This window comes from Podarcis liolepis (assembly GCF_965112155.1).
Source record: "Podarcis liolepis genome assembly, chromosome: 16".
In the NCBI taxonomy this organism is placed as follows: domain Eukaryota; kingdom Metazoa; phylum Chordata; class Lepidosauria; order Squamata; family Lacertidae; genus Podarcis; species Podarcis liolepis.
In genome coordinates, this window is record NC_139567.1 from 41957986 (window position 1) to 41985927 (window position 27942).

The following is a 27942-nucleotide window of genomic DNA, read 5'->3' on the forward strand; positions in this document are numbered from 1 at the left end:
TATTATTATTATTATTATTATTTTATATTATATTATCCCACTGTTTCCCCAGAACCCAGGACTCGAGGCAAATCACAAAAATTAAAAACTAGCATGGATACAATACAGATAGCTAAAGCCACAGGAAGGATAATAGACTATACAGTAATTAACTACTGAACTATTAAGAATTAAACTGTAACGGAATGAGAATGACGTAAAAACCAATCTGTTAAAATATAGATAGTAAAAACAGAGAAGCCCCATTGAAAGCCCCTTCCTTAAAAACACTCACTTCTCCAAAGCCTATGGGAATAAAACAGTCTTCACTTGCCAGCAGGACAACAAAGAAGGAGCGAGTCTGGCTTCTCTAGGGAGGGAGTTCCAAAGCCTGGGAGCAGCCACTGAAAAGGCCCTCTCCCGCGTCCTCACCAAGCAGGTCTGTGAGGGTGGAGGGACTGAGAAAAGGGACTCCCCCAACGCCCTCAGAGCCTGGGTGGGTTCATATGGGAGAATCTGGTCCTTCAGATAGCCTGGGCCCAAATCATAGTAAGGGTTGGACTACGGATTGCAGCCTCTCTCAGAGAAATCCCCGGGGTTTGTCTCTCGGGAGCAATGAGACCACCGTTTCTGAGGAAGACACACATGCCTGTTCCTTACCCACTATATCGTTTCTCATCAGCTCTGTGATTGGTATGGGTTTAGCAGCATCGGGAGAGATATATTTGGTAAAAATTGTAACTGCATCCTGTTCTATACCTAAAAAGAAAGGGGGGAAAACAAGAGTGAAGGCAGTGGCATGATAAACACAAGGCGTGACTGGGTAGCAGTTGGACCAGCAAGCTCCTTTCTCCCCTTAGAAATGGTTACTCAACATAGGAAGCTGCCTTGCACTGAGTCAGATCGCTGAGTTCATCTTCCTCAGTATGATTTACACTGATTGGCAGCAGCAGCAGCAGCAGCAGCAGCAGCTCCTCTTCAGGTTTTCAGGCATGGGCTCTTCCCCAGGCCTCACCTGGAGCCCTTACCTTACCTATTGGTCTTACTTCTTATTCTTTAAATGCAGGAACCTATGGCTCTCTAGGTATTACTTATTTACATCAGGTTGATCGGTGGTTTATTACAGATCAGGACCTTCTCGGTAGTGGTGCCTGCCCTGTGGAACACCCTCCCACCAGATGTCAAAGGAAAAAACTACTACCGGACTTTTAGGAGCCCTGTTTAGAGAAGCTTTTAATACCTAAAGGACTATTGTATTTTAATATTTTGTTGGAAGCTGCCCAGAGTGGCTGGGGAAACCCAGCCAGATGGGTGGGGTATAAATAATAATTTATTATTATTATTATTATTATTATTATTATTATTATTATTATTATTATTTCAAAGCATTTATGCCCCCCACTCTTTAGTTAGAAAGGCTCCCAGAGCAGCTCCCAGGCCAATGAAAAATAATGCAGTCCCCAGCGTACAATCTTAAAAAGACCTGGCACAAAAGGAAAAGGGGGTGGGGAAGGAAGAGGAAGAAAATCAAAGCAAGAACTCCTCAGCTTAGCAGCTTTCCTTCCATACAGCGTCACTATCATTTCCCAGCAGGACAGTGGCTAGGTATTTCTGCACCCTGAACAAGGTGTGTACATATTCAGAAGATATACTGGCATTCACGGCCAGGCAGCACTTACTTTTCATGAGTTTTCCTGACAAGTCCTTTAGTGCAAAGGAGGGACTGTTTCTATTGGATACGGAGACTTTGGAAGGGTCTTGAGGTTCCTCTGGAGCAGGACAGTCCTCTGCTCCGGACCCCCCAAGCCCCAGACGGGCCTTGCCAGCAGCAGCAGCAGCAGCACCTTGGCAAAGCAGTAAACGGTTCTGAAGGCTCAGCGCCTGGCCGTTCAGTTCGGTGGCCGGCAGCCTGCCAGGCGAGGGCTGGGCCGGACCGCAGTCCTCCAGGCGCCTGCTGAGCAGCTCGGAGGAAGACGACGGCGACGCTGCGTTATCCAGCTGCTTGGAGGAAGGGGAGACCGGCTCGGCCAAGGAGCTGTGCTTGACGGTGTTCAGGCTGTGTGCTCTGATGCGGGACCACGTGGTGGAGTGGAAGCTCTCCGCCTCCAGCCAGAAGCGGACCAGGTGCTCCATGCGGCGCAGCTCCATGAACTGGATGAAGTAGGGGAGGCCGACGGCGTCCCGGAGGACTTGCTCAAGCGTCTTGGAAAGGCTGGATTTGGTCTCTTGAGCCTGATAATCCAGACAGGATCGGCCTAAAGGAGAGGCAGGCGGGGGGGGGGGGGGAATAGAAAAGAAAGATGCTTCTAGGTCAGAGGCTGGGTGTGGGGGGAAGACTTAAGGTCCATGAATAATCATAGTTTAGAGGTCCCAGGCCCGAAGGAAGTCAGATTATCCTCCAGCAGTGCCAGGGCCTTCTCAGTGATGGCTCCGACCTGGTGGAATGCTCTGTCCCATGAGACCAGAGCCCTGCAGGATTTAACTTCCTTCCGCAGGGCCTGTAAGACAGAGCTATTCCACCTGGCTTTCAACTTGAACTTAGCCAGATCTTTTATTCCCCTTCCTTCCCTCCCTCTCCCCTTTTTATGAAGATTACCTGCTCTGGGATCCCACAGCTAATTCTCCCCTGGTCTCCTCGCTGGACCAAATACGACTAACTTAGCCAGCTAGCCCTGATGATCATCTAATGTTTATTGGCTGGATTTCCCCCCTAAATTGATTTTTAAATTTATTGTTATTCACGATTTATACTGTATTTTATGCTGTTTTTTGTTGCATCAATTGTTTTAAATTTGTTGTTAGCTGCCCTGAGCCTGGTTTTCTGAACCGGGAAGGGTGGGGTGTTAAAAAAATGTATCATTATTTATTGTAATTTATTATCTACCCTTCATCCTAATGTCCCAGGGTGGGTGACAACATTAAAAGACAATATTGAAACAGTTTAAAACAACCTACAATCATAAAAGGAAGGTGGGTGCTAAGAATAAACACCTCACGTGTCATAGAAGGAGGCCCTCTGGCAGCTCCCCCCACAGCTTCAGAGGGTGATAGAACGACCAAGAGGACCCCCTCTGTTGATCTTGGCACCTGGCAGGGGCTGTAGGGAAGGTGGTGGTCTTTCAGGTGTTTGGGAGCTGAAGTCATTTGTATAACAGATATCGGACCATCACTGTGCAGGGCTGCTGTACATCAAGTCTCACCACAACCTGCGGATGATTTGAACCACAACTTCCATTAGCCCCAGCCAGCACGGCTGCTGGAGGGCACCATGTTGGCAAAGGCTGCTTTGCAGAGTTAAAGGGCAGCTCCTTGCAGTCTGCAACACAGCCACCTGCCCCTGCTGCTTCTTGCTTACAAATAAAACCACTTCAGTCTGCCAAGTGGTTTGTTTTTTTAGTTGACACACCGCCTGATGTAAAATGAGGACTTAGGGCCATCACTGCCAAATAACCAAAATGTGTACAATTAATCGGCTTAAGTGTCTTTTAATCAATTGACCAAATTGGCATCTGAGTAAAAACAGTAAGCAAAAAATACGTCCCCCTCTTTCTCTCTCTGTGCATGTGAGAGATAGGGAAAGGTCCCTTCTGAAATAGAGGCTGCCATTTGCAGATTTTGGAGGTATTTGTGGTAACACAGTATAATTTGTTTTTAAAGAATCTGTCCAATTAATTAATCAGGGCACCTTTTTTAAAAAAATCAACTGACTAATCTATTGATGTTCCTTAACTAAGTAATAACTAAGTAATTCCTTAACTAAGTAATACTACAAAAACCTCTCTATAGGTTTCTTTTGCGACACAGCAGGGGAAGGCGAGATAAATCTACAAGTGAATGGACCTTAAGGAGGAAAAGGCCACTGTTAAGATTTCCTTGCTCATCCCTGATGACTTTGAAAAAGAACCTAGACCAGCACATCCTTAGCCCTTGCCAATTGCAGCCAAATCAACCACCTACAGCTGGAATGGCTGGAACTGTACAACTCTGCCATCCCTGAGCTTTGGGGCTGCGGCTGACGAGAGATGGCAGCCTGAGAACACGTGAAAGGCAACAGGTTCCCCATTCAACACCAAGGAAAGGTGCCCCTGCTCTCCAGATCAATCAATCAATCCTTTATTAGCCATGGCAAACCACACATTATAAATCAAACACCGTATACAGATTGTGGAAAATATGAATTCAGCATAACAATTTGCATAAATAAAACAGTATAACACTACCACATCACTGACCATTCATCACTGACCAGTCTTTCCACATGGACAGCACTCAGAAATTTAGCTACTATGAAAGTGATTTGCTCATTCCTGTCCGAGAGCAGGTCCTGAACCGCTGGCAGCATAGAACCGAGCCTGTTAGATTGTAAGGCCTCTAACAATTGTCTTCTGGCATAAATGCCAAAATCACAAGAAAAGAAAATATGCTCCAACGTATCAGGTTCCTGCCTACCACATTTGCAGACACACTCTGTTTCCGGGAGAGCTAAATATCTTCCTCTTACTATCATCGAGGGAAACATATTAAATCTGGCTGGCATAAACAGTCTGCACAGTCCATGACTCTTCAGATTTGTTATGTAACCCTTTTGAAAATCTCTACACAAAGTGAGATTTAAATAGAGAGGGTGCTCTCCGGATGTCCACCAAGGAAGAAGCCATGGCTTACCAAGGTCTCCAAAGTGCGCAGCTTCCATGTGGCTGGGCTGCTTTTTAAGAGCCGCTGTGCGGCTGCTTGAGGACTCCATGTTAGCAGAGATGGCGTTGATGGCCACATGGCTTGGTCCGGCGGCCTCCAGCAAGGCATGGTTCCGGGTGCTTCTCTGCGGGGAATGTACTGGCACTGCAGCTGGAAGAGGAAGGAAAAGGGGAGGAAAAGGAAGGCACTGGGTTGCTGGGGTTTTTTGGCCATGTACCCCACCAGAAAGGACACCTTGTTCAGCACTGAGCCAAGAGCCCACCCCAAACTACGTCCACGTAGACAGGGGGAACCTGTAGCCCTCCAGATATTGAGTCCAACTCCCATCATCCCATAACTATGGTTGTGCTAGACAGGACTGATGAGAGCTAGACCCAAATATTTCTGGGCAGCCTGGTTTGAGCAAATGCTACTTGGGTAAGGAAACCAGTTTCTTCAATGCACAGAAGAAGTGCTTGAGTCAGACTGCAATGCACACACCCGTATTTTTCGCTCCATAAGACGCACCAGACCACAAGACGCACCTAATTTTTGGAGGAGGAAAACAAGAAAAAAAATATTCTGAATCTCAGAAGCCAGAACAACAAGAGGGATCTCTGCACAGTGAAATCAGCAATCCCTCTTGCTGTTCTGGCTTCTGGGATAGCTGCGCAGCCTGCATTCGCCCCATAAGATGCACACACATTCCCTCTTACTTTTTAGGAGGGGAAAAGTGAGTCTTATAGAGCAAAAAATACGATAATTGTTTAATGCAGGAATGGCTGACTTTGATGCAAAGTACAATAAAATGCTTTAGATAATGAGCATATAAGCAAGCCAGCCACCTCAGGGGTCAGGTGGGAGTCAGGTGCCAAAGAACCCACTGTAAACATGCCCTGATGCAAGTCACAAGGACCTTCAGGAGTGGAGGAAATGAGGCCCAGGGACCAAATGCGGCCTGTGAGACTTGCCCTCCTTTGCACCCTTCTTGGGTGCTTTTGCCTGACTGAGACAGAGTGTCCTTCCACTCTGACAATGCTTCTCTGCTTGCTTGGATGGAGGAGAGAGAGAAAGGGGTGTTTTGAGTGTGTGCAGAAACTAGCCTACTGTACAAAGCTCCTAATTTATTTTGTTGCTCTGCCCACTTTTGCCTCTGGCACCACCTGACCAGCATGCGGCCCCTGGAACGCGAGAGCAGAAGCAAATGCGGCCCTCGGGCTGCAAAATGCTCCCAACCCCTGCTGTAGTTAAACTTAAGGCAGAGAGTGAAATCAGTAAGGCAACTGGAATGTTTTAACAGGCAGAAGGGGAGCACATTAAGGTTGTGCCAATTTGACAAAGATAAGCAACAGGAGCAGAGAAAATACTGTTCGGCTCAGCTCTACCCTCCTGTCCCTGACAGCAAAAGCAACAAACACACACACCAACACACAGATTGCTTGCGGAAAGCAGTAAAAAGGCTGTGCTGATGACACAGAATCACTGAAAAATAGAAAGAGACCCCGGATAACGGGGCTTAGGGTACCCAATTAAGGCTAATCCTCCTAATCTTTGAGGATTACCAACATTTTGAAGGAACTCAGTGCTGACTAAACACAAAATGACGGGAATTTTCAGTACCGGAGAGCGGGAAGAGCTTTAAGTTCCAATGTGATTTGAGAAGCTGGGCAAAGGAGCCTTCTTGCTGAACACTGTTTGGCACTGCAGTGGGGTCCCGATTCTGCAAACGCTGTGCCAAGGGGGAGGGGAATAGGAATTTCTGAGGCGTTTGTTCAGGGTAGTCTACTGGGGACCTGAATCCAGTCCTGAAGCAATTTACAAAAGCCACTTCAGCTTTTGCAGTAAGAAGATTGCCCATTGCTACACACTTGTAAATTCCAAGGAATAAGAATGCTCCATATTTTTTATTAAAGGATTGAAAGAGATGAAAAGGGACGCAGAATATAGATGTCGATATTTATGTCTTGTGTTCTCTGCAGGTAGGAAAGGTGTCAGTCCTGGAGGGCGCTTGCAAACTCTTGCGGGTGCTGGCACAAGGCCTGGATCCGGAGCCAGGGAAGTCTTAGTGCAAAATTTACTGTAGAGTCTGCCTATTCAAGTTTGTTTGCATGGCAGCACACTCTTCCGGCGCTCAGGCAACTCAGCCTGCTGCCTGCCAGATCTTTTGGACCACTGCTCTCGTCAGCATCAGACTACCATGTTGGCTGGGGCTGATGGGAACTACAGTTCAAACTGCACAGAGGGGAAGGCTAGCTTGGGGGATTGGGTGACCTCAAGGGAGAGAGGCAGGCCACCCCTGCTATATAACCCTCTTGCTAAGATCTGGTGGGTGCCTTCACTATTTCCAAGACATGGAACTGATTGTGCCTACTTGGTCTTAAACTCTGTAGGTTCTCTCTCTATTTTGAACATCTTATTATGTCTACTTGCTTTTAAAGTCTGTTGGTGTTATTAGTCTTTTCTTATATTTTATACTACTTCATGTAAACTACTGAAAGAGATTTCCCCCCGTTAAGTAGTATATAAATTTGGTTACATAAAGAAAGATAAAGGCTATTTCCATATAAAACTCCCTGTCTTTATCCCCCCCTGCAATAAACTAACCTGGATACCCCTCTAGACCCAGTGATCTAGTTGACCGGGCCTAGTTGACATCACCCTTCCTCCTCTTCAGAAATTCGAGAAACGGGCACTTACCTTTAATTGCTTTCACTTCGGTTACCTTCTCGTGCTCTTTGCCCTTCACTGCAAGACAAAAAGAACATGCCGTGAGGCCCAGTGGCTTTCGCAGAAAAGTCAAGCCTGCCCTTTGGGGAAGGATGCCGAGTCTTCCAAGCTGTCCCAGAATGTGTCAAGGCACTGGGTCATTTAGTCAAGCATTGTCTGAGTGGCACAAGGTCCTAGGTTGGGGACCTCCAGATGTTGCTGGATTTCCAACTCCCATCATCCTTGTCTATGACCATGCTGGCTGGGCCTGATGGGAACGGGGAGTTCAGCAGCATCTAAAGAGTACCTGCTCAGGAAAGCCTGGTCCGGATTGTGCGTATTAACCTGGGAGGTGGGCGGTCCTCCTGGCAGAAGGCCGGAATCAATGGCCTTTCGGTCCCTTCCTAGATTCAATACAGTCAAACCTTGGTGGTCAAACGTAATCTGTTCCGGAAGACCGTTCGACTTCCGAAACATTCAACAACTGAGGATCAAAGGGCGATCAGCAAAGTCAATGGAGAAAAAAGAAAAACTCCCTGGAAGCCGTTCATCTTCTGAAAATCATTTGAAAACTGGAGCAGTTACTTGCAGGTTTTCGGCATTCAGGAACCGAAACGTTCCAAAACGGAGGTGTTCGGGAGCCGAAGTTTGACTATACTAAATAAAAGCAGATAGTAAAGAGCCCAACTCCAGTCTTTTGTGGTACCCCCCACCCATGTTTTGGACTACAACTCCCATCAGCGGTCTGGCCTACCCTTATTTAGAAATGTGCCCTGTTTTACTACAGCTTTCCTCTTTCAAAAAGCCTTTAAGTGGAGATTTGTATCACATTTCATATCTGTATTGTATTTGAAACCGATTTTACAGGTGTAAAAGTTGTTGGTTTTTAATTGTTTATTCGTTTATATTTTTCAATTGTCTTACAACGAGAAGATCATCATCTTTTCCCCCACCACTAAATAACTGAGGGAGCAGGGAGGGAGAAAAAAATAAAACAGTTACTGTCCTGAGATTATACCAGTGTATAAGCAGAATTCAAACGTCTGAAATGCTTCAAGCACATTTTCTCCATTATCCTTACAACAGCCCTGCAAGGCAGGCACAAATTATGGGGCGAGAGTGGGATCTGGAAGAATAAGGGCTTGTGTGCTGCCACCTGTCAACTTCAGATCTCCCTTTCGTCACGACACAGATGTGCCAAATTGCAGCTCCTTCTCCTTGCCACTCAGCAGCTCCAGTTCTTGTATACATGAACAGCATCTGTCTACTCTCTCAACACACACCACTTTGTTCTTTGAACATTTCAATGCATGTGCTTCTCAGATGAATGGAGCACTGCTAGCGATACTGAAGCAATGTTTTGCAGAGCGGCTGGTGATAATTGCCTCCACGGAAAATAGGCACCAGCCAAACAATGTGAAAACAGGATAGATAGATAATTGCCTCAAAAGGAAGAGTTACACTAATTAGCCAAACGAAAATATTTGCTGCTGCCTTATTTGGCGGCAGAAGGGAGGTATCCTTCAGAAGTTTAATAACTTAATCTTTAATACATCCAATCTGAGCCTTGGTCCGAAAGAGGAGGCTTTAAGATAGGAGAAGCAAGCTCATCCACACACAATCTGAGAAGCGGAAGGATTTCTCAGGCAATGATTTAACAAGACTGGCTCTCTAGTTAAAGTTCACCACAGGAAATTTGCTAATTTTTACAAGACCCCTGAAGCACTCACTGTGTTCATTTTATAAACCGGTACAGACAAAGGTCCGTATAGTTAAAGCTATGGTTTTCCCAGTAGTGATGTATGGAAGTGAGAGCTGGACCATCAAGAAGGCTGATCGCCAAAGAATTGGTGCTTTTGAATTATGGTGTTAAAGGAGACTCTTGAGAGTCCCATGGACTGCAAGAAGATCCAACCTCTCCATTCTGAAGGAAATCAGCCCTGAGGGCTCACTGGAAGGACAGATCGTGAAGCTGAGGCTCCAATACTTTGGCCACCTCATGAGAAGAGAAGACTCCCTGGGAAAGACCTTGATGTTGGGAAAGATGGAGGGCACAAGGAGAAGGGGACGACAGAGGACGAGATGGTTGGACAGTGTTCTCGAAGCTACCAGCATGAGTTTGACCAAACTGCGGGAGGCAGTGGAAGACAGGAGTGCCTGGCGTGCTCTGGTCCAGGGGGTCACGAAGAGTCTAAACGACTAAACAACAACAGACACTTTTTTGCCATTTGGACTCAAAAGGAGGAAGGCTGTTGTGCTTGACGCAGGGCTAACAGGTACTCTCTTCCCTCCCCATAACATAGGAAGCTGACTTATCCTGAGTCAGACCTTTGGTCCATCTAGCTCATTATCATCTACACTGACTGGCAGCAGCTGCCCATGATTTCAGGCAGGGAATCTCTCCCAGCTGTATCTGGAGATGCTGGGAACTGAACCTGGGACCTTCCGCATGCAAAACAGATGCTCTGACACAGAGCCCCAATTCACGCATGCTTCAGCAATGTCGTAGCCATGCGTTTCCCACAGAAGCAGGAGAAAGGAAGCTACACAGGAAAAAACACCAAAATATGGTATGTATGTGTATTACATAAGTTGGCAAAAGTCACCGGCCTTTGCTGGTTCTTACTAGCTGCCTGACTGCAGGCACACATTGTTAGCCATTTGTAGCTCTAGAGACACAACTCTGCCTAGTTACCTGGAGGTGTCTGATAATCACCACAGGCTACCAGACAAACCGTGTTAGAAACTGAGATATGAAAGCTGGGAGCTAAATGACACTTTAAACCGAGGTTATGGGAACAACAACGGAATGTGTAGGCATGCATTTTTATAACAAGAATACAAAGCTGAAAATGAATGAACTGCAGATAAAATATTATGTTCATTTTTCACATGGTCTAGTCCTAGCCCACCCCCTAATATTCTTAAGAGGGTCTTGTCTCTTCAGTCTTCAGAGAGCAGCTGGAAGTGGAGAGGCAGAAAAAGGTCCTCCTTTCCTTCCACTCTGCAGTTTTAATCTGAAATCTTAGGCGCAGTACTGTACCCAGAGCTCAGAAACTGTTCGCGCTAATGAAATTCCCTGTCACAAAATGTGCCTAGAACAATGGGAGTTTCGAACACTGCAGAAAGGGACTGTTGGTGAGCCTCGTGTTGCGAGGGGAAGGGAAATAACTTGATACAGGCCTGCAGTTTTCACTGGCAGACTCATTTTGAGTGTGGGTATTTCAGCAGTATGGTAATCTCTTACCAGGCTGAATTCTTTAAGTGAAGGAGTAAGCATACTTGTGAATCCCGCAGACTCCTTTGTAGGCTAGCCTCCCCTAACCTGGTGCCCTCCAGATGTTTTGAACTATAACTCCCATCGGCCTGGCTGGGGCTGAAGGGAGTTGTTGCCCTAAACATTCGGTTTGATCAGTTGGCCTCAGAAATGTACATTGTGGTTATTTGGAAATATCTTCCAGACTTTATGCACTGAAAATATCACGTGTTTGGCCCCTGGCAATCAGTGGCATCACAGGAAATACGTAAAAAGCCTCTCTGGCCTCGGTGCATTTACACCTCCACACTATCTTGTGAATTCCACTTGTTAAAATAACTGGAATGCTTGTTCATCTAGCAGGCAGCTTACTCACTCTCTTGATTCTCAGTGGCCCAGTTTGGTGAGCTGCAACCTCCCGCCGAAAGAGGACAAGCAAGGCTGACAGGCGCATCCTTGCTGTATGAAACGCAGCGCTTTCACAGGGCTTTGCATAATTCATTGGTAAGTGCAGACTTGTACAGCCGGCTTAAAGGAGGAGGCAGATCTAGGGAATAGATTTAGCAAGTATGCATGAAATTCAAAACATTTACCGCCACTCAGGCCAAGTTTGAACTAGGTGCCATTCAGTGCAAGGACTGCATTTCCATCAACTTCCTTTAATTGCAGTGGTTGTTTCAGATTGCCTTCAAAGGCTGATCTGAAACAAACACCAGGAGAACCAGTGTGATGTAGTGTTTAGGACCTGGGTTCAAATCCTCACTAAGCCATGAAGCTCACTGGGTGACCTTGGGCAGGTCATTTTCTCTCTCAGCCTGACCAACCTCACAGGGCTGTTGTGAGGATGAAAGAGGAGGGAGGGGGCTGCTTTATACTGAGTTGGATCACTGGCCTACTTAGCACAGCACTGTCTGCACTGAATGGCAGTGGCTCTCCAGGGTCTCAGGCAGAGGAGTCTTTCCCGGCTTAAACTGGACATACTGGAAATGGTATTCAGAATCTTCTTCATGCAAAGCAAATGCATTAATTATCACTTATCAGACTTGTTAGTCACTTGTTACCCAACCATCTCCGAGTGACTTACAACACATTTAGGAACATAAACACACCATCCCATTAAAAGAATTCATACAAAACACCTACAGTTCATATTATATTTACACATATAATGCACAGACAAATAAAGAACAGCGCACAACATTATCTCTGTCCGTCAAAAGCCTTGGAAAATAGGCAAGCATTTATTTGCCTGGTGCCAAAAATCTCTCAATGGAAATACGAGGCAGACCTCACAGGGGACAGCGTTCCACAGATGGGAATAAGTCCTGCTTTTTGTCACCACCCTCTGAACCTCCTCACAAGAGCATCTAGAGAAAGGCCTCTGAAGATGATCAGAGGGTTCTGGTAGGTTCGTGACTGTGACCTAAACATTGCAGCCCCTTTTCTAAATGGACTTGCCAAGGCCCTGAACTTTCATCCAGAACATCCGTTCAGCTCCCCACCTTCCTTGATTTCCGTGGGCTGTTTCTTCCAATAAGTGCTTGAAACAACTCAGTCAAGTGTGCATTTATTCCATCTGCATCCTGCTCCAATGTTAGCTTACATTATTGATTATTTATTCATTCGTTCATTAAATTTGTTAGCCACTTTATCTTGCCCAAGGCAAGATTGGTTATAACCAAACAGCCAAACCAACAATAAACCTCACATGGTTTCCCTCCCGCTTTTCTGTCTTCAAAACAACCCTGCAAAGGTTGTTAAGACAGTGACTACCCAACATCACCTAGTAAGTGCCATGGATGCATAAGGATTCAAACTCGGGTCCTCCCACATCCCGATTACTATTCCACACTGGCTTTCTTCCTTGCTTCCCCTCTGGAGATGCTTCCACGTAACTTCCTTCTAACTGCTAACTTGGTGCCGGGAACACAAACTTCACTTACGTCACCAACTTAGCTTGCCTGCGTTTCTGGTTACACCTGAATATTTCTGTTATCAGCACCAGCCTCACGCACGAGGGAATTACTAAGCAGGAACACAGAGGTCAGTTACATTTCAACACAATAAAGATGGTACTGCAAGGAAACCTAGGAGGCATCCAACTAAGTTAAGACCATTAATTTGAAAGGGTTCACTCTATGACCCCACTATCTTTTAGAATCATCAAATAAGGCGCTGGCAGGGAACTGTTGCGAACCACCACTAGGTAGCCACAGACACTCGTTCTACAAAATCTCCATGTAGCATGAATGCCTGCTGTAGGCAGAAAATGTCTGCAAGCCTGGCTACCTGTGGTGGGTAGGAATTACTTCCAGGTGACCAGGCTGGCAATGTGTGTTCTCTTCTCCCTCTCCTTTTATGCCGTTCATATCCAATAGGCATGTGGGAGCAGGAAGGATCTAAACCTCTCTGCAGGCCACCAAGTTTCATGGATTTATTAGCAAAGCTGGGTTGGCACGTTGGTCCCAAAGGAGATAGGAAGCTTAGCTTTCCTGGGTGCGTCCCTAAAGCCACTAGGGTTGTGGCGCTAATAAGAGTTCTCACTGATTCAGAAAGTAATCTGAAGGCTCACTTCCTTGCAGACGTCCAAAATGCAGTCAGCAGAATTTCTACTAGATTTAGTACAGCAGTATTACATCATACTGAAAACCAAAGGCTGCTTATAGATAGATAGACAAAGAATAGGTGGTCTTTTCTTTTACTGCCCACACAATATCAGCGAAGAACCATTCAACTTTCCAGGGTTTTTCAGCAATTTTCTGCTATAGATAGGGTAGTAGTGAAACTCAAAAATTGTATCACTTCCCAACTTAAAATCTCATTTTTGCACATAGGAAAACAAATGGACTGGGCCTCTTAATGCTCACAGAGCGTCACTTCCATAATCATCAGGCAGTTCACATGCTTCCTTAGTTATTCTAGAATACAGGTGTTCAAAACTTCACACAGTCACTTCTTTCTGGCTGCTCGTTTACATTTTTCAACACCCAATTATCTGGAGAGGCTCAACCGATGCCAGTTTTGGAATCATTTCAGCACCAGGAAAAGGCCTTTTAAAGATCACTTATTTTAGAAAACTTATTTTAAATCTACGATTGTATTACTGTTGAGCTTTCTATTTTAATTTTTATTGCTACTGTAAGCTGCTCAGAGAACATTGTTACTGGGCAGAATATAGACACATATATAAATTAAAAGAAAAGCAAACTTTTTTTTAAGCTCCTCGATCTAAGGCATCTCCCTACAATGCCTCGCAGTTTTGAATTTTGCCAACCCTGTTCTTTGTCTTCCAAAGTTTCCAGAAAAGCCCCAGTTGGTACCTGGTAGTTACCGTCCGGCGTTTTTCCTCTGCTGATGCATTCCTAAAGGTAAAACAACTGTGTGCTCAGGACACTTTTGGGTAACATGAGCCTTACACGGAACTTCTCTCTATATCTTAACTTTAAAACTTCCTGCTTCTCTGCCCAGGAAAGGAAGTGGCATAACATGGTCACTATCAACCTGCCAGAGCAGTACTGATTTTTTGCCCCACCCTGTATTGTCCTCTGAGTTTCTCAGCCTGTAGAGGAGGAAGTCTGGGTGACCTGAAAGATTACTTTAAAAAAGAAAAGAAAAAAAGGAAGTATCACAACTTATTCACCTTCTTTACAGAAGGGGTTTTCAACCAGTGCACTTTGGCACCCTGGGGTGCCTTGAATGATTGCCGGGGTGCCGCAAGCAACATTGGCCTCTGATCCTCTTTCTTTCCCTCCCTTCTCTGATGCCCTCTCGTGTCTCTGCCTCCCAAAGGCTTGCATAGCTTTTTGTTGCAGCAGCCCTAGCTATAAGCTCCCCAGGTGAATGGTGCCTCTGGAGCTGGCCAGTGGGTGCTGGTTGCCAGAAGCTGAGGCAGCCTCAGAGTAAGCAAGCAGGCGGGCGAGGGAGCCCAGCCAGCTAGACCACCAGCCCTTGCTATTAGGAATGGGCAGACAAGTGGGAGGCTGGGCAGGCGGGTGGACAGGCACCATGCTGGCCTTTCTTGCGCTTACTGTGTGCAAGGCCTGCCTGGGAGCTGAGTGCCCAGTGCTGAAGGGGAGCCTTTCCACCATGTAGGCCCGGCAGCACCCACTGCTGCCTCCTAAGGTGAGTACGGTCCTGGTCTCATGTTCACCTTGGGCCAGTCTCCATGGGGCACTAAGGCTGAGGGCATCCTCTTCCCAGGCCCCTGTGGGGCAGTGTGAGGAGACATCTCTCTTTGGGGCGAGGGGGGGGCTGCTCAGAGACCAGGGGTGGGGGCAGCAGCTGACTGGAGGGTGTTCGGAAAGGGGTGAGAAGGGGTGTCACATGGTTGTATGCTTCCCTACATAAACAGAATGCCCATGCCTGATTCAAGCTAGTATAAGGAGAAGGGCTCTAGTTGAGCACCCCCCAAAATAGTGGTTTTCTACCTGGAGGGAAGGGATGTGGGTGGCGCTGTGGGTTAAACCACAGAGCCTAGGACTTGCCAATCAGAAGGTTGGCGGTTCGAATCCCTGCGATGGGGTGAGCTCCCGTTGCTCGGTCCCTGCTCCTGCGAACCTAGCAGTTCGAAAGCACGTCAAAGTGCAAGTAGATAAATAGGTACCGCTCTGGCGGGAAGGTAAATGACATTTCCGTGCGCTGCTCTGGTTCGCCAGAAGCGGCTTAGTCATGCTGGCCACATGACCCGGAAAAACTGTCTGCGGACAAATGTCAGCCAGTAAAGCGAGATGAGCGCCGCAACCCCAGAGTCGGTCACGACTGGACCTAATGGTCAGGGGTCCCTTTACCTTTACCTGGAGGGAACTTCTGACATGGAGAAGCATTCAAGTGCACCCCCCTTCCATACCCCTGCATTCTGAGGCAAGACAATCCCAAGGCCAGCCGGCCGGTATAATACTTTTCAGAGGGTATCTTGGCTCCAAAATGCAGGTGGATCTGCATTGAAACTCCTGGCCAGCGTCAAGAAGTGTGTCTAAGAGTGGAGGAGGGTAGTTGGGGATGCCACCATTGCCAGCTGCCCACGAGGCAAACATGTTTTGTTCCTGGGATGCCTTGTGTTTGGTTTTCTGCAGCGCGTATTCAGGCTTTTCAGAGGCCTGCTGGTGGGAAACTGTGGCTGCCACCATGTGGGTCCCATGATTGTGTCCATCTCAAGTCTGTTGCCCCCTTTGTTATTGAGGATCCCAGCAATGCTTTCAAGTTCAGAGAGATAACCCTGTTTAAAGGAAGGAAACATTGCTATGCAGATATTGTAGATCTTGTAGAGTTAGAGTAGGCACCTAAGCAAGGAGTGCCCTGACACCAAACTGCTCCCTTTGGGGAGGGAGAGGAAACATCTTTGAGTGTCTTCGAGTGACCAGTGGTCAAGGGCAAAGTCCTGTTGGTGGGCTAGATATGGCGTGCAAGCCTTATACTTTCTGTTTTGGGATTCCTAACTATCCAGGACCAAAAGTAGAACAGATGTCACACTGCTAACCTGAGCCCCGGGACTGCTTCACTCCTCAAAACCTGATACCAAAGGTCTCAGTGGTGTTTCAGGAAAATACTTGAAGTTAGCAAAGTTCCAGAGTCTGGTGCAGGAAGATGAGCAACCATGAATTCCTTCCCCTCATTTCCCAGCACCATATTTAATCACAGTTTGAGCTAGTTAAAGAACCCTGCTTAATGTCCATGCCACTGCCACCCTTCAATACAGTAAAACGGCAAAAATGGTGAATTCACACCCAAGGGAGGAGGAGGTTTGACAGGAGGAAATGCCCAGCCTGTTCCCTTGTTAGCTCTGGTGAAAGGACAGGCTGTGTTACAGCCTATAGGGGTGGGAATTCCAGAACTGGGGAGCAGCTCCCAAGGCTGGGCTGGGTCACAAAATAGCTGTTTTCAGTACAGGGTTTGTGTGGTTAAGGAAAAGGCAACTTTAAACGAATCCATTGTACCGAAAGTTAGTGGGCGTATCAAGAGGCTGACTTTTACAAAAAGCCTTACACTTCAAAAGCAGTTGGACTGCTGCTTTATAACAGGGAAACAATCCCCAACAAAAGTCTAACTCTAAAACACACACGCACAGAGGAACTGTCCATTATGTGACCTGCAATTTAATCAACACGATTCAGAAAATGGCAATAGGCACATTTTTATTATTTCCTTGTTCTATAATTGCTTCTCCTATTCTTTTTTTTTGGGGGGGGGATATGAGAGCTAGTCCCACATTCCTAGAATCAGATTTGTTTTTTTATCCTGCGTCTCTCTTTCTCCAAACTATGAAAGATGCTTAATGAGCAGCAACTTCATTTTTAAAAAATGAAAATGTATTCATCACATTTCCATTGTACCATTCCTCCATGATGTCCAGGGCCATTCACAAACAGACACCACCACTATGGCTGGTGAAGCAAAGCAATATTTTAAAGACTGAAATGCACTACAGGATGCTGAAGAATGAAAAGCATTTAGTAAAAACCTGACTCAGGAAGATGGACTCATAAATGTTTCCTGTTAGAGAGTGTATGACCCCACACAAGCTGACCAGAGCAGGTTAAAGGCCTTAAAAGCCACCACGATGTATACACTGCAACAGTTCATAAATTCTCTTCGCAAAAGAAGGATCAAACAGCAGAGAGCAAGCACCCTGAAAGCCCTCACCATCAATATGTCAGCAACATCCCCTGCCTCAAACCGTAGAAGCTCTGTCCCCTAAATTTCCCCTAGAAAGGACTCCAGCCTTTTTGCTTCAAGGGTGCTTGGGTCTATTTTAACAAGACAGGCAAACAGAATACGTACATCTCAAGTTACACTATATACTTTACGTAATATGGAAACGTTTCTCCAAACGTTGCAAATTTTTTGTTTTTGTTTAACGGCTCACTATTGAACTTGAAAATATTGTGTGCATATCACTTTGAAAAATCTCTTGCCTTGGAAGTGCAAACTTATGCAATTGCAAATATCACTAAGTGAGGAGACGGCTGTGCTAGTCGTAGGGCGCTCACAGCCAAGCCTTTGAAGATCAGGCAATCACCCGTTCAAGTCATGCAAACCCAAATTATTAGACCAAGGAATGCCTCAAAACAAGAGAGAAGCTGCATTCCCCAACACAAATGCAGCTATGTCAAATCTGCTGCCTTGGGTTTTGAGCTTACAGGCTATGAAATCTGTAGGAATGGGTTCTACCTAAGGGAAAAGCAATCATAAAGCTGCTCCTTGTTTTATGGCTGTTTGCTATCGTGATTCATTGAATATAATTCTTGCAGGCTTGGCTGCTGTTCATTATTCTAGTAGTAGAAGGCTAGCAGTCAGCAGATAGTTCAAGCCCACCAGCCCCTCGGTGGTCCAGGGGCACTGCAGCAAAAGCAGACGGCAGGCGCTGCCAAGAGGAAAAGCCAGGTGCTCAAGGACATTCACGTGAGCCCTCCCTGCACATAGCGCTGGGCGTGTTTGCAAATGACTTTGTGATAAAGGCAGAAGTTGAAGGGTCCCGCTCATTCAGAGGGAATTTCAAACTCTCAGATGCCTTTTCCCAGAAGCTTAGTTCTCTCTCTTTTGACTGTCATTGCTGCTATTTCCTCTGTTTTTACGCACTAACAAGTATGACAACCCATCACCCCGAAACACACACCTCGTCTCTACCTAGTCTCCCACTTGCCCAGTTTGTGTATTCCCCGTAATGCGGGTCCAGCAGAGATCCCCTACCCAACCACTACGATCATTCACTCCCAATACTCCCAGACCACTGTCCCATTAGCACTCTGGAACCCATTCCCAATCGCTACATTAATTCTGTCCCCCAAAATAGCCACCCTCCAACGAACTCACCGCCGTGCTTCTTCCTAAACCTTTTCATCCCTTCCACGTGGCCTTTTATTCTCCACGCTCCAGATTCCCTTAAGACCCCCACCACCCACCCACCGACAGCCCCCTTCGGCTGCCCACTTCTGCCACGACCATCAGGCCTCAAACTTTCGCTGCTTCTGGCCCAGCCTATATTCAGAGCTCCTGAGCTTCTTCTGAAAACTCCTCCCCACCCTCGCTATCACCCCTATCCATTGGGCATGCTGGCTGCTGGGATGCTGGCCCAACATCATTTGGGGGGCACCATGTTGGCTACCCCTGCCCCCCAAACACACAGAGAAAGCAGGAACACCCACCTACCCCTTCACCCTCAAAAGCCCCCCTCGAAATCCCCCTCCACCACCGTCTCTATCACCCCTAACCACTGGGCATGCTGGCTGCTGGGATGCTGCCCCAACATCATTGGGGGGCACTGTGTTGGGTCTCTCTCCCCACCAAAACACAGAGAGAAAGCAGGAACACCCATCTACCCCTTCACCCTCAAAAGCCCCCCCTCGAAATCTCCCTCCACCACCGTCGCTATCACCCTTAACCATTGGGCATGCTGGCTGCCGGCCCAACATCATTGGGGGGGGCACCGTGTTGGGTATCTCTCCCCCCCAAAACACAGAGAGAAAGCAGGAACGCCCACCTACCCCTTCACCCTCAAGAGCCCCCCCCTCGAAATCCCCCTCCACCACCATCGCTATCACCCCTAACCATTGGGCATGCTGGCTGCTGGCCCAACATCATTTGGGGGGCACCGTGTTGGGTATCTCTCCCCCCCAAAACACAGAGAGAAAGCAGGATCACCCACCTACCCCTTCACCCTCAAGCGCCCCCCTTCGAAACCCCCCTCCCCCACCTCTTCACACAACAAGGCAGCCCCCCCTTTTCGCCCTTTTGCTTAGCCCCCCCCGGGGGACTAACTCGGACTCCCCTTCTCCCTCAGGAACAGGCACCCCCACCGCCCTTGAAACAAGCTTTCTTTTAATGAAGCCCCCCCTGCAGTAAGGCCCCCCCTTCAGAAAGACACACAGGCCCTCCCCCTCCCCCCAAAGGACGCCCCGCCCCTTTGACCTCCCGGCAACCCCTCCCCCACATTTCACCTCACACCACATCCAACCCGCCGCCCCCCCCCTCGCCACAAACGGGCTCCTATATTATTATTTTTTACCTTTCCTCTTGAAGAAGGACATGGTGGCGGCGGCGGCGGCGGGGGGGGGGCCGGGAGAGGGAGGCCCGGGCGGTCCCGTCTCCCTCTCAGGGCTCCTGAGGCAGCGCCTTCCTCCTGCTCCTCCCGCAACCGCCGCCGCCTCCCGCTCCCCACACGGCGGAAAAGGAGGCAGCCGCCATGTTGTCAACAACCGCCGCTGCTGCCGCCGCCGCGCAGGTTCTTTCTTCCGGGGGTCGAACGGTGAGGAAAGGCCTCGCGGGGCATCTCGGGAAATGTTCAGTGGCTGTTATTACTATTATTTATTTAAAAAAAAGTCAACGGTAACCGGCCGGCCTCTTGCCCTCAAATGGCATGGCCGCATGGGCGTCGGGGAAAGGAAAGCGGCGAATCGAAGCGGCAGAAAACGGGTTTTGATTGGAGGGTGCGCTCGAGGGGGCCATCTTGGACGAGGGCACGCCCCGCAGGGGGAGATCGGTAGCGCGGGGGCCATGTTGGAAGCGGGCAGGCCGTGCCGAAGAGGGAGGCCATCTTGGGAGAGGGCAAGCTCTCACCTCCCTTTCCTTCCTCTCCACCCCGCCGTCCGGCCGTTAGAGCCCGAAGGCAGCCATCTTGTGTAAGGGAACGGTCGTCGGCTAGGATGAGCCGTTCCTGTCTGGAAGTGATTCTGGTTCAGGCATATTGGTTAAGGGCAAGCACCAGACCAACCACAATATCCCCTCTACTAACGGGAAAGGTATTGATATGAGAGAATCAATCAATACTGGGCATGATTATCTCTTTATGATGTATAATTATAGTACGTCATGTATATTATTTATTTATTGATAATTTTTTACCCTGCTATTCTCCATTTAGGTCTCAGAGTGGCTTTCAATAATAAAATATATCAATTTTAAACTAATTAATTTTTTATAAAATTTATGCTCAGGAGGCCTTAATTCGCTGAAGCAACCCTGGTGCTATCCTCCAGTTGAGGCCATGCGAGTTTAATGTGTCCAGCATAATTTTTTTTAATGATTTTTTAAAATTAATTTCCCAATATTTACCCAATTTTACCACAGTTTTGCCAATTATACAGATTCCAATTAATATCATAATAATTCAAATTAATTCCAAATTTATACAATTTAATCAAAGTGGTTTCCCGTGTTCCTTGATCAATGTTTTTTGTCCAGTTCTTATATTGCTGGGGTTCATATTTTTTATTAACATTGAATTACATTTCAGTTTTTAGCAATTACTATTCGTGTTAATACCTTCTCTAACTTTCCATAGGATTTCAAAGGAGGTGCTCTAATTATTTTCCTTTTCTCTGCATGTGTCAGTCTAAATGTGTCCAATTAGAAAGTCCTTGGCCTTTATCTGCTGTCCAGTTCCTGAAATTCCTCCAACTGCTGTTGTCTCTCAGTGTAGCTGGGTTGGGGCTATAACCATAAATAATTCTCAAAATATCTCATTAGCTCCTTCCCATCACGCTCACCTTGCTTGGTGTTTCTGGACAACAACATACTTCACAGTCCATTCTTTCTCACTACGCAGTCAACAAATGTGTCCAACATTAAGACCGTTTGAGATGCCAAAATAATATATGACAAATTCTTTTGACAATATATATAGATTGGTATCATCAAAAAAATTGGACATCAAACAGGTTTCTTTAGTAATACAGTGGTGCCCCGCAAGACGAAATTAATTCGTTCCGCAAGTTTTGTCGTCTAGCGAATTTTTCGTCTTGCGAATCACGAAATCCCATAGGAATGCATTGAAAATCAATTAATGCGTTCCTATGGTCAAAAAAAGTCCAATCAAAGCCAAATTTGGTACAACAACAGTTTATTAACTGCTCTTTAAAGTCACACATACTGTAAAGAGCAGTTCAAAAATTGAAGGGAAAATAAATTAACTTTATAAACAAAACATGTCTTTGTTTTTAGACAAAGGAAACAAAGTCGCGAGACGTTTTCGTCTTGCGAAACAAGCCCATAGGGAAATTCGTCTTGCGAGGCAAATCGAAAACGGAAAAACCTTTCGTCTAGCGAGTTTTTTGTCTTGCGAGGCATTCGTCTTGCGAGGTACCACTGTATTTATCATTTCTGACTACAACATAAACAACAAATTTGTACCAGTGTACTTTTTCTCACCACAAACGATATGTACTAAGTTTATTGTAACCCTTCCAACAATTAGGTTGATATAGAGGAGTAGCTGGTTACAATATTACCAATTGAATGAAACATTTAAACATGATAAAAAGTGCGGCTTTGATGAACAAAGTTCCCAATTTGAAAGGAAACTAATAGAAAACAGAGGAAAATTGATTTTAAGGATGTATATTGTTAGAATGGGACACCAAGGATGAAAAGATTAAATCTGCTATGATCTCCGGATGTGGGGCACAATATAGACTTAGAATCATGGGGAAAACTGTGGAAATTTGGGTTGAATTTCACAACGTGTTATACTTTGAGGGAAAACTTCATTAAAATGATATATAAAACTGTACCTAACACCAAGTAAATTGGCAAAGATGTTTAAATCAGCTTCAAATATCTGTTGGAAATGTAAAGAAGTAGAAGGTTCATTTTACCACATGTGGTGGACATGTAAAGTGGCTAAGGACTTTGGGGAGATGATTTATAATGAGATAAAAAAGATATTTAAGTTACTCTCCTCAAAAGACCAGAAGCCTTTTTATTAGGGATAGCTGGAACAGATGTCCCCCCAAAACAAGTAAGTCTGTTTCTTTATGCAACATTGGCAACATGAATATTATATGCACAAAAAAGGTACCTACTAAAGAAGAATGGCAACTGAAATTGTAAAATATGTAGAATTGGAAAGTCTGATTTGCAAAATTAGAGATCAAAAAGAGACTGACTTTAAGGAGGACCGGAAAATGTTTGTAGATAAGACTCAATGTAAACATGTTTAAATGCAAGTAAGATTTGAGTAAGAACAACAGTGGAAAGTATGGTGGAGGGTTTTTTTGAGAAGAAGTTAAGGCATAGAATAATAATAATAATATGCAGCAAGAATTGGAATTTTGGGGAAACCATGGAGGGGGGGAGGGGAAGTCCTAGGACTAGGTTGACTGATTAAATTTGAAATGTGATTGAATTATCGTTTAGTTTTCAAATTTCCATAAATAAAATTTTAGAAAAGACATTTGTAAAGGAGTGTGATGCCATCTGTGTAGTAATTTCAAGGAGTTTGCCCCAAGAAAACTGGAAACAGATTTTAAGGGTCACGATTCCCAAATTTTATTCCAATCCTTGAGAAGAATTTGTGTGCCAGTTTCTAGTTCCAATACCTTTCTAGAGGCTTCCCTAAATCTGTAAGTCACATGAAGGCAAACTAATCCATTGTGTTTAATTCATTTTCAAATGGTGTTAAGGGTCTCAGAGCTTGTGCTTTTACCATTTATAATTGAACTATGAATTCGGTAAAAATAAGTTGCTATTTGTTAACACCCCACTTCGATGAAAGAGGTTTTCTCTAAACAGGATGAAAGCTTGGTGGATGTTTCAATCTATGAAATGTAGAGGATATCCTCTCTGAAGGACGTTCACTGATGATCCTTCTTTGGTATGTATATTTATTGTTGCAAATGCATTTGATCCTGAAAGCCAATCTGTAGACAACATGTATACATTTTGGATGGCAGGATTTCCTGTACAGCTAGGTGTGGGCATCAGTGAGCTTGCTGTAGAGAAGATCTGTGGCTTTTTGTGTGCTTCCAGTGCTGAGGAGGACATTGAGGAAAGGAAAGAGTGACTTCTCAGTGGTGCTGGTGAAAGTAAGCTTGATAGCTGGATGAACAGAATGGACGTAATTGATCTTTTTGCCATTTGCCCAGACCATCAATGTATCACCGTTATTTAAGTGTTTTGTGAGTGGACATTGTTAGTAAACTTGATAGTTGGATGAATGAAGTGGGTGTAAATTGATAAAGTGGATGTAATAGATAGGTTATCTTTGCCATTTGTCCAGACCACAAAGATATCATCAATGCATCGCCACCATATAAGTGGTTTTGTGAATGGGCTACCTGAGGATATTGTTCCAAGTTTTCACATGATTAAGATGGAGGCATAGCTCTGTGGTTCTCACAATCATTGAATCCCCACAACAACCCTGTGGTGTAGGTTAGGCTGAGAGGCAGTCACTGGCCCAAGGTCACCCACTGAGCTTCAGAGATGAGTGAGGATTTGCCCCCTGGTTTCCCAGGTCCTGGTCAAACACTCTAACCACTACACTATAGTTCGATCAACTGATTATATGAATAATCAGTTGATCGAACAAGTTACAGTCTTTAAATACCTCAGCTTTATTTTTCAGTCAACAGGGTTATGGGGAGCACATCTGAAATATGCAAAGGAAAAAGCGTCTCAAAGCGCTAAAATTCTGAAACACCTTTTCCATATAAAAGGTGACAATCACAGGCCATCAGCACTTGAAGTGTTTAAAGCTAAATCCCTAGCACAGTTATTATATGGGGCTCAGATATGGACAGGCACTCACCTTGGATCAATCTAAGTGCAATTTCGCCCCCTGTTCCATCGCATGTTCCAAATGCTTCATTGTGCTTGGAGGCTAAACTCCCCTTTGTTGAATTACAGACTTGGTGTAGGACATTTAATTATTGACTTCGCCTACATTTAAACCCCACCAGACTACTACCCTTACTATTGCAAGATTGTCAAGAGACCGCTTGGACTAAAATTGTCAACCAAAAGCTTTATTTTTCTGGTTTATCACCACAACAGTTATTAACACTGGGCTTCAGTAAAGCAAATAATTTAATTAGACAGCGCCTTTATGATATTGAGCAACAGAATCATTTGGCCATGATAATGAAATTTTGCCCCGGTATGATTATTTTCCACCTAGTCATTTTGACACATTGGCACCCTATTTAACAATTCCAAAATACAGTTGCACTTTCACTTATGCAAGATTAAATGCACTGCCTTCAGATGTACTTGAGGGTCGATTTCAAAAAATCCCACTGGAAAAACGCTTATGTCCATGTGGAGATAGCAGTATTGAGTCAGTAGCTCCTGTGCTTGTAGCTTGCACTCTTTATAAAGATTTGAGGAGTGAGGTTATTACACCTCTACTACTATCCATATCCGGTCGCTCAACCATTGCTACTGTGTCCGTCCTTCTAGCAGATCAAGATAATCAGGTGACAGCAAAAACTGGAGAGAAAAAAATAGCAGGGGCAATTAGAATAATATCTTTTATTTGATTATTGATGTAAACCTCCAGAATGTATTTTGTATCATTAAGGTTTTACCTCTATCGTCAGTTCAGTTCATTTTATTTTATTGCTATGGCTAGTGGCTGATGCAAATAAAGATTCTTCTGATTCTGATGATTTTGTGCCCTCTTGGCTCAGTGCCATGTCCAAGGGAACCACCCACCCTGCCCTAAATCCAGCACTGACCTTGGTCAGGGCTGTAGCTCAGTGGTAGAGCACCTGGATTGGCATGCAGAAGGTCCCAGGTTCAATCCCCAGCATCTCTGAGTAGGACTGGGAATATGCCCCCATCTGAAATCCTGGATTGCTGCTGACAGTCAGTGTAGTCAGTACTGAGCAAGATGGACCAAAGATCTGACTTGGCATAAGGCAGCTTCCCGTGTTCCTCTTTAAATCAGCCTTTCATTTAGAACCACGAGGACCTCGTTTTATTTTAAGGGAATAGGTAAAGGGACCCCTGACCATTAGGTCCAGTCGTGACCGACTCTGGGGTTGCGGCGCTCATCTCACTTTACTGGCTGAGGGAGCCAGCGTACAGCTTCCGCGTCATGTGGCCAGCATGACCAAGCCGTTTCTGGCGAACCAGAGCAGCACACGGAAACGCTGTTTACCTTCCCGCCAGAGCGGTACCTATTTATCTACTTGCACTTTGACATGCTTTCGAACTGCTAGGTTGGCAGGAGCAGGGACTGAGCAATGGGAGCTCACCCCGTTGCGGGGATTCGAACTGCCGACCTTCTGATCAGCGAGTCCTAGGCTCTGTGGTTTAACCCACAGTGCCACCCGCATCCCATTTTAAGGGAATATCTGTAGCTTAATGGTAAGAGCACCTGCTTTGCATGCATAAGGTCTCAAGTTCAGTCCCCAATGGAATCTCCTTGTAGGGATGGGCCCCTTGTCTGAAGCCCTGGAGAGCTAAGTAGCTTCAATCTTTTCAGACCCATGACCTATGCTCTACCTGAGCTGTCTTACATATTCCAACATCCCATGCTATTTTATTGGAAAACACCAGGGGGCACTTGTCCACCTTTTTGCAAACTTAATTGCCTTTAAAACTTCTCTCTTGCAACCCAAAAGGAGAGTTCAGCCGCTCAGTGCTATCTTTACCAAAGAATGAAATCCTCCTTATAAATACCGTAATGCCAGGTCTGAGTGCAACATTATTTTCCTCAGCCTCTACCCACCGTTTCCAGATCTGTTCCTGATGGACAGTTAACAGCAGTCGAAACCAGTAGCTGAGTCAGCCATCCATCTAGCTCACTATTATCCACACTGACAGTGACTCTCTGGAATGCCCCCTCAACCTAGGCTGGTTCATTTGGGCCAAACGGGGCACTGCCCCACCAACCTTGGTTCACCCTCAGCCAGGCCCCCATCTGCCTGCCTTCTTACAGCCAGCCCAGAGCCAGGGCTCTGCCTTTCAGCTTCCTCCTCCTCAGTCTCAGTAGAACTCAGCTGGGAGGAGGATGGGGACAAACCTAGAATTAGTTGGCTCTGCCTGCCATTGGCTCTGGCTCCCCCTACTGTTCGTCTCCCCGTCTTTTGCCTAATCAGTCCCAGTAGCAAACAGGCTGGGCTGGATGAATCCCAAGACAGAATTAAGATTTCTGGAAGAAATATCAACAACCTCAGATATGCAGATGACACAACCTTGATGGCAGAAAGTGAGGAGGAATTAAAGAACCTTTTAAGGAGGGTGAAAGAGGAGAGCGCAAAATATGGTCTGAAGCTCAACATCAAAAAAACGAAGATCATGGCCACTGGGCCCATCACCTCCTGGCAAATAGAAGGGGAAGAAATGGAGGCAGTGAGAGATTTTACTTTCTTGGGCTCCATGATCACTGCAGATGGTGACAGCAGCCATGAAATTAAAAGACGCCTGCTTCTTGGGAGAAAAGCAATGGCAAACCTAGACAGCATCTTAAAAAGCAGAGACATCACCTTGCTAACAAAAGTCCGTATAGTAAAAGCTATGGTTTTCCCAGTAGTGATGTATGGAAGTGAGAGCTGGACCATAAAGAAGGCTGATCGCTGAAGAATGGATGCTTTTGAATTCTGGTGCTGGAGGAGACTCTTGAGAGTCCCATGGACTGCAAGAAGATCAAACCTATCCATTCTGAAGGAAATCAGCCCTGAGTGCTCACTGGAAGGACAGATCCTGAAGCTGAGGCTCCAAGACTTTGGCCACCTCGTGAGAAGAGTAGACTCCCTGGAAAAGACCCTGATGTTGGGGAAGATGGAGGGCACAAGGAGAAGGGGACGACAGAGGACAAGATGGTGGGACAGTGTTCTCGAAGCTACAAACATGAGTTTGACCAAACTGCGGGAGGCGGTGGAAGACAGGAGTGCCTGGCGTGCTCTGGTCCAGGGGGTCACGAAGAGTCGGACACGACTAAACGACTAAACAACAACAAGCAACCAGCCGTGGCTCACGACTGCCCCATTTTTATTTTTAAAATTCCATTGGCACCCTCATTTCAAATAAAAAATACCAAGGGGACGCTGTGGCACTTCCTCACATGGATATGTGTGCCTCAGAGGACCCAGTCTGGTGTAATGGTTAAAAGTGCTGGACTAGGACCTGGGAGACCAGGTTTCAAATCCCCGCTGAACTTCATGGCTGATCTTAGGCCAGTCACAGTCTGTCTCAGGCTAGCCTAGCCTAACAGGGTTGTTGTGAGGATAAAATGGGGGAGGGGGAAACCATGTCTGCCCACCTGAGTCTCCTTGGAGGGAAAAGTGGGATAGAAATGTAATAATGAAGTAAACCTTGGGTGGGTGGGTGAAAAATGAAGCACGTCTTGGCTTTTTCACAGGGGAGGGAGAGAAAGGGGACAGCATTTGGGGCTTTTTAGTTTAGAGAAAAGGGACGCAGGTGGCGCTGTGGGTTAAACCACAGAGCCTAGGACTTGCTGATCAGAAGGTCGGCGGTTCGAATCCCCGCGACGGGGTGAGCTCCTGTTGTTCGGTCCCTGCTCCTGCCAACCTAGCAGTTCGAAAGCACGTCAAAGTGCAAGTAGATAAATAGGTACCGCTCCGGCGGGAAGGTAAACGGCATTTCCG

At 46.1% G+C, this 27942-nt stretch overlaps 1 protein-coding gene across 1 annotated transcript in view; it reads right to left on the reverse strand.

Moving 5' to 3' along the window:
* AKAP10 (A-kinase anchoring protein 10) overlaps positions 1-19876 on the reverse strand; it is a 31190-nt gene extending 11314 nt beyond the window's left edge. The window contains exons 1-5 of the mRNA XM_083479896.1: positions 19617-19876; positions 7351-7398; positions 4645-4824; positions 1659-2234; positions 640-738 (exon numbers count right to left, since the gene is read on the reverse strand). Of these exons, the coding sequence (XP_083336022.1) occupies positions 640-738; positions 1659-2234; positions 4645-4824; positions 7351-7398; positions 19617-19638 (925 nt within the window). The 5' untranslated portion in view covers positions 19639-19876. The remainder of the gene's footprint in view (positions 1-639; positions 739-1658; positions 2235-4644; positions 4825-7350; positions 7399-19616) is intronic.
* Between the last annotated feature and the right edge of the window lie 8066 nt (positions 19877-27942).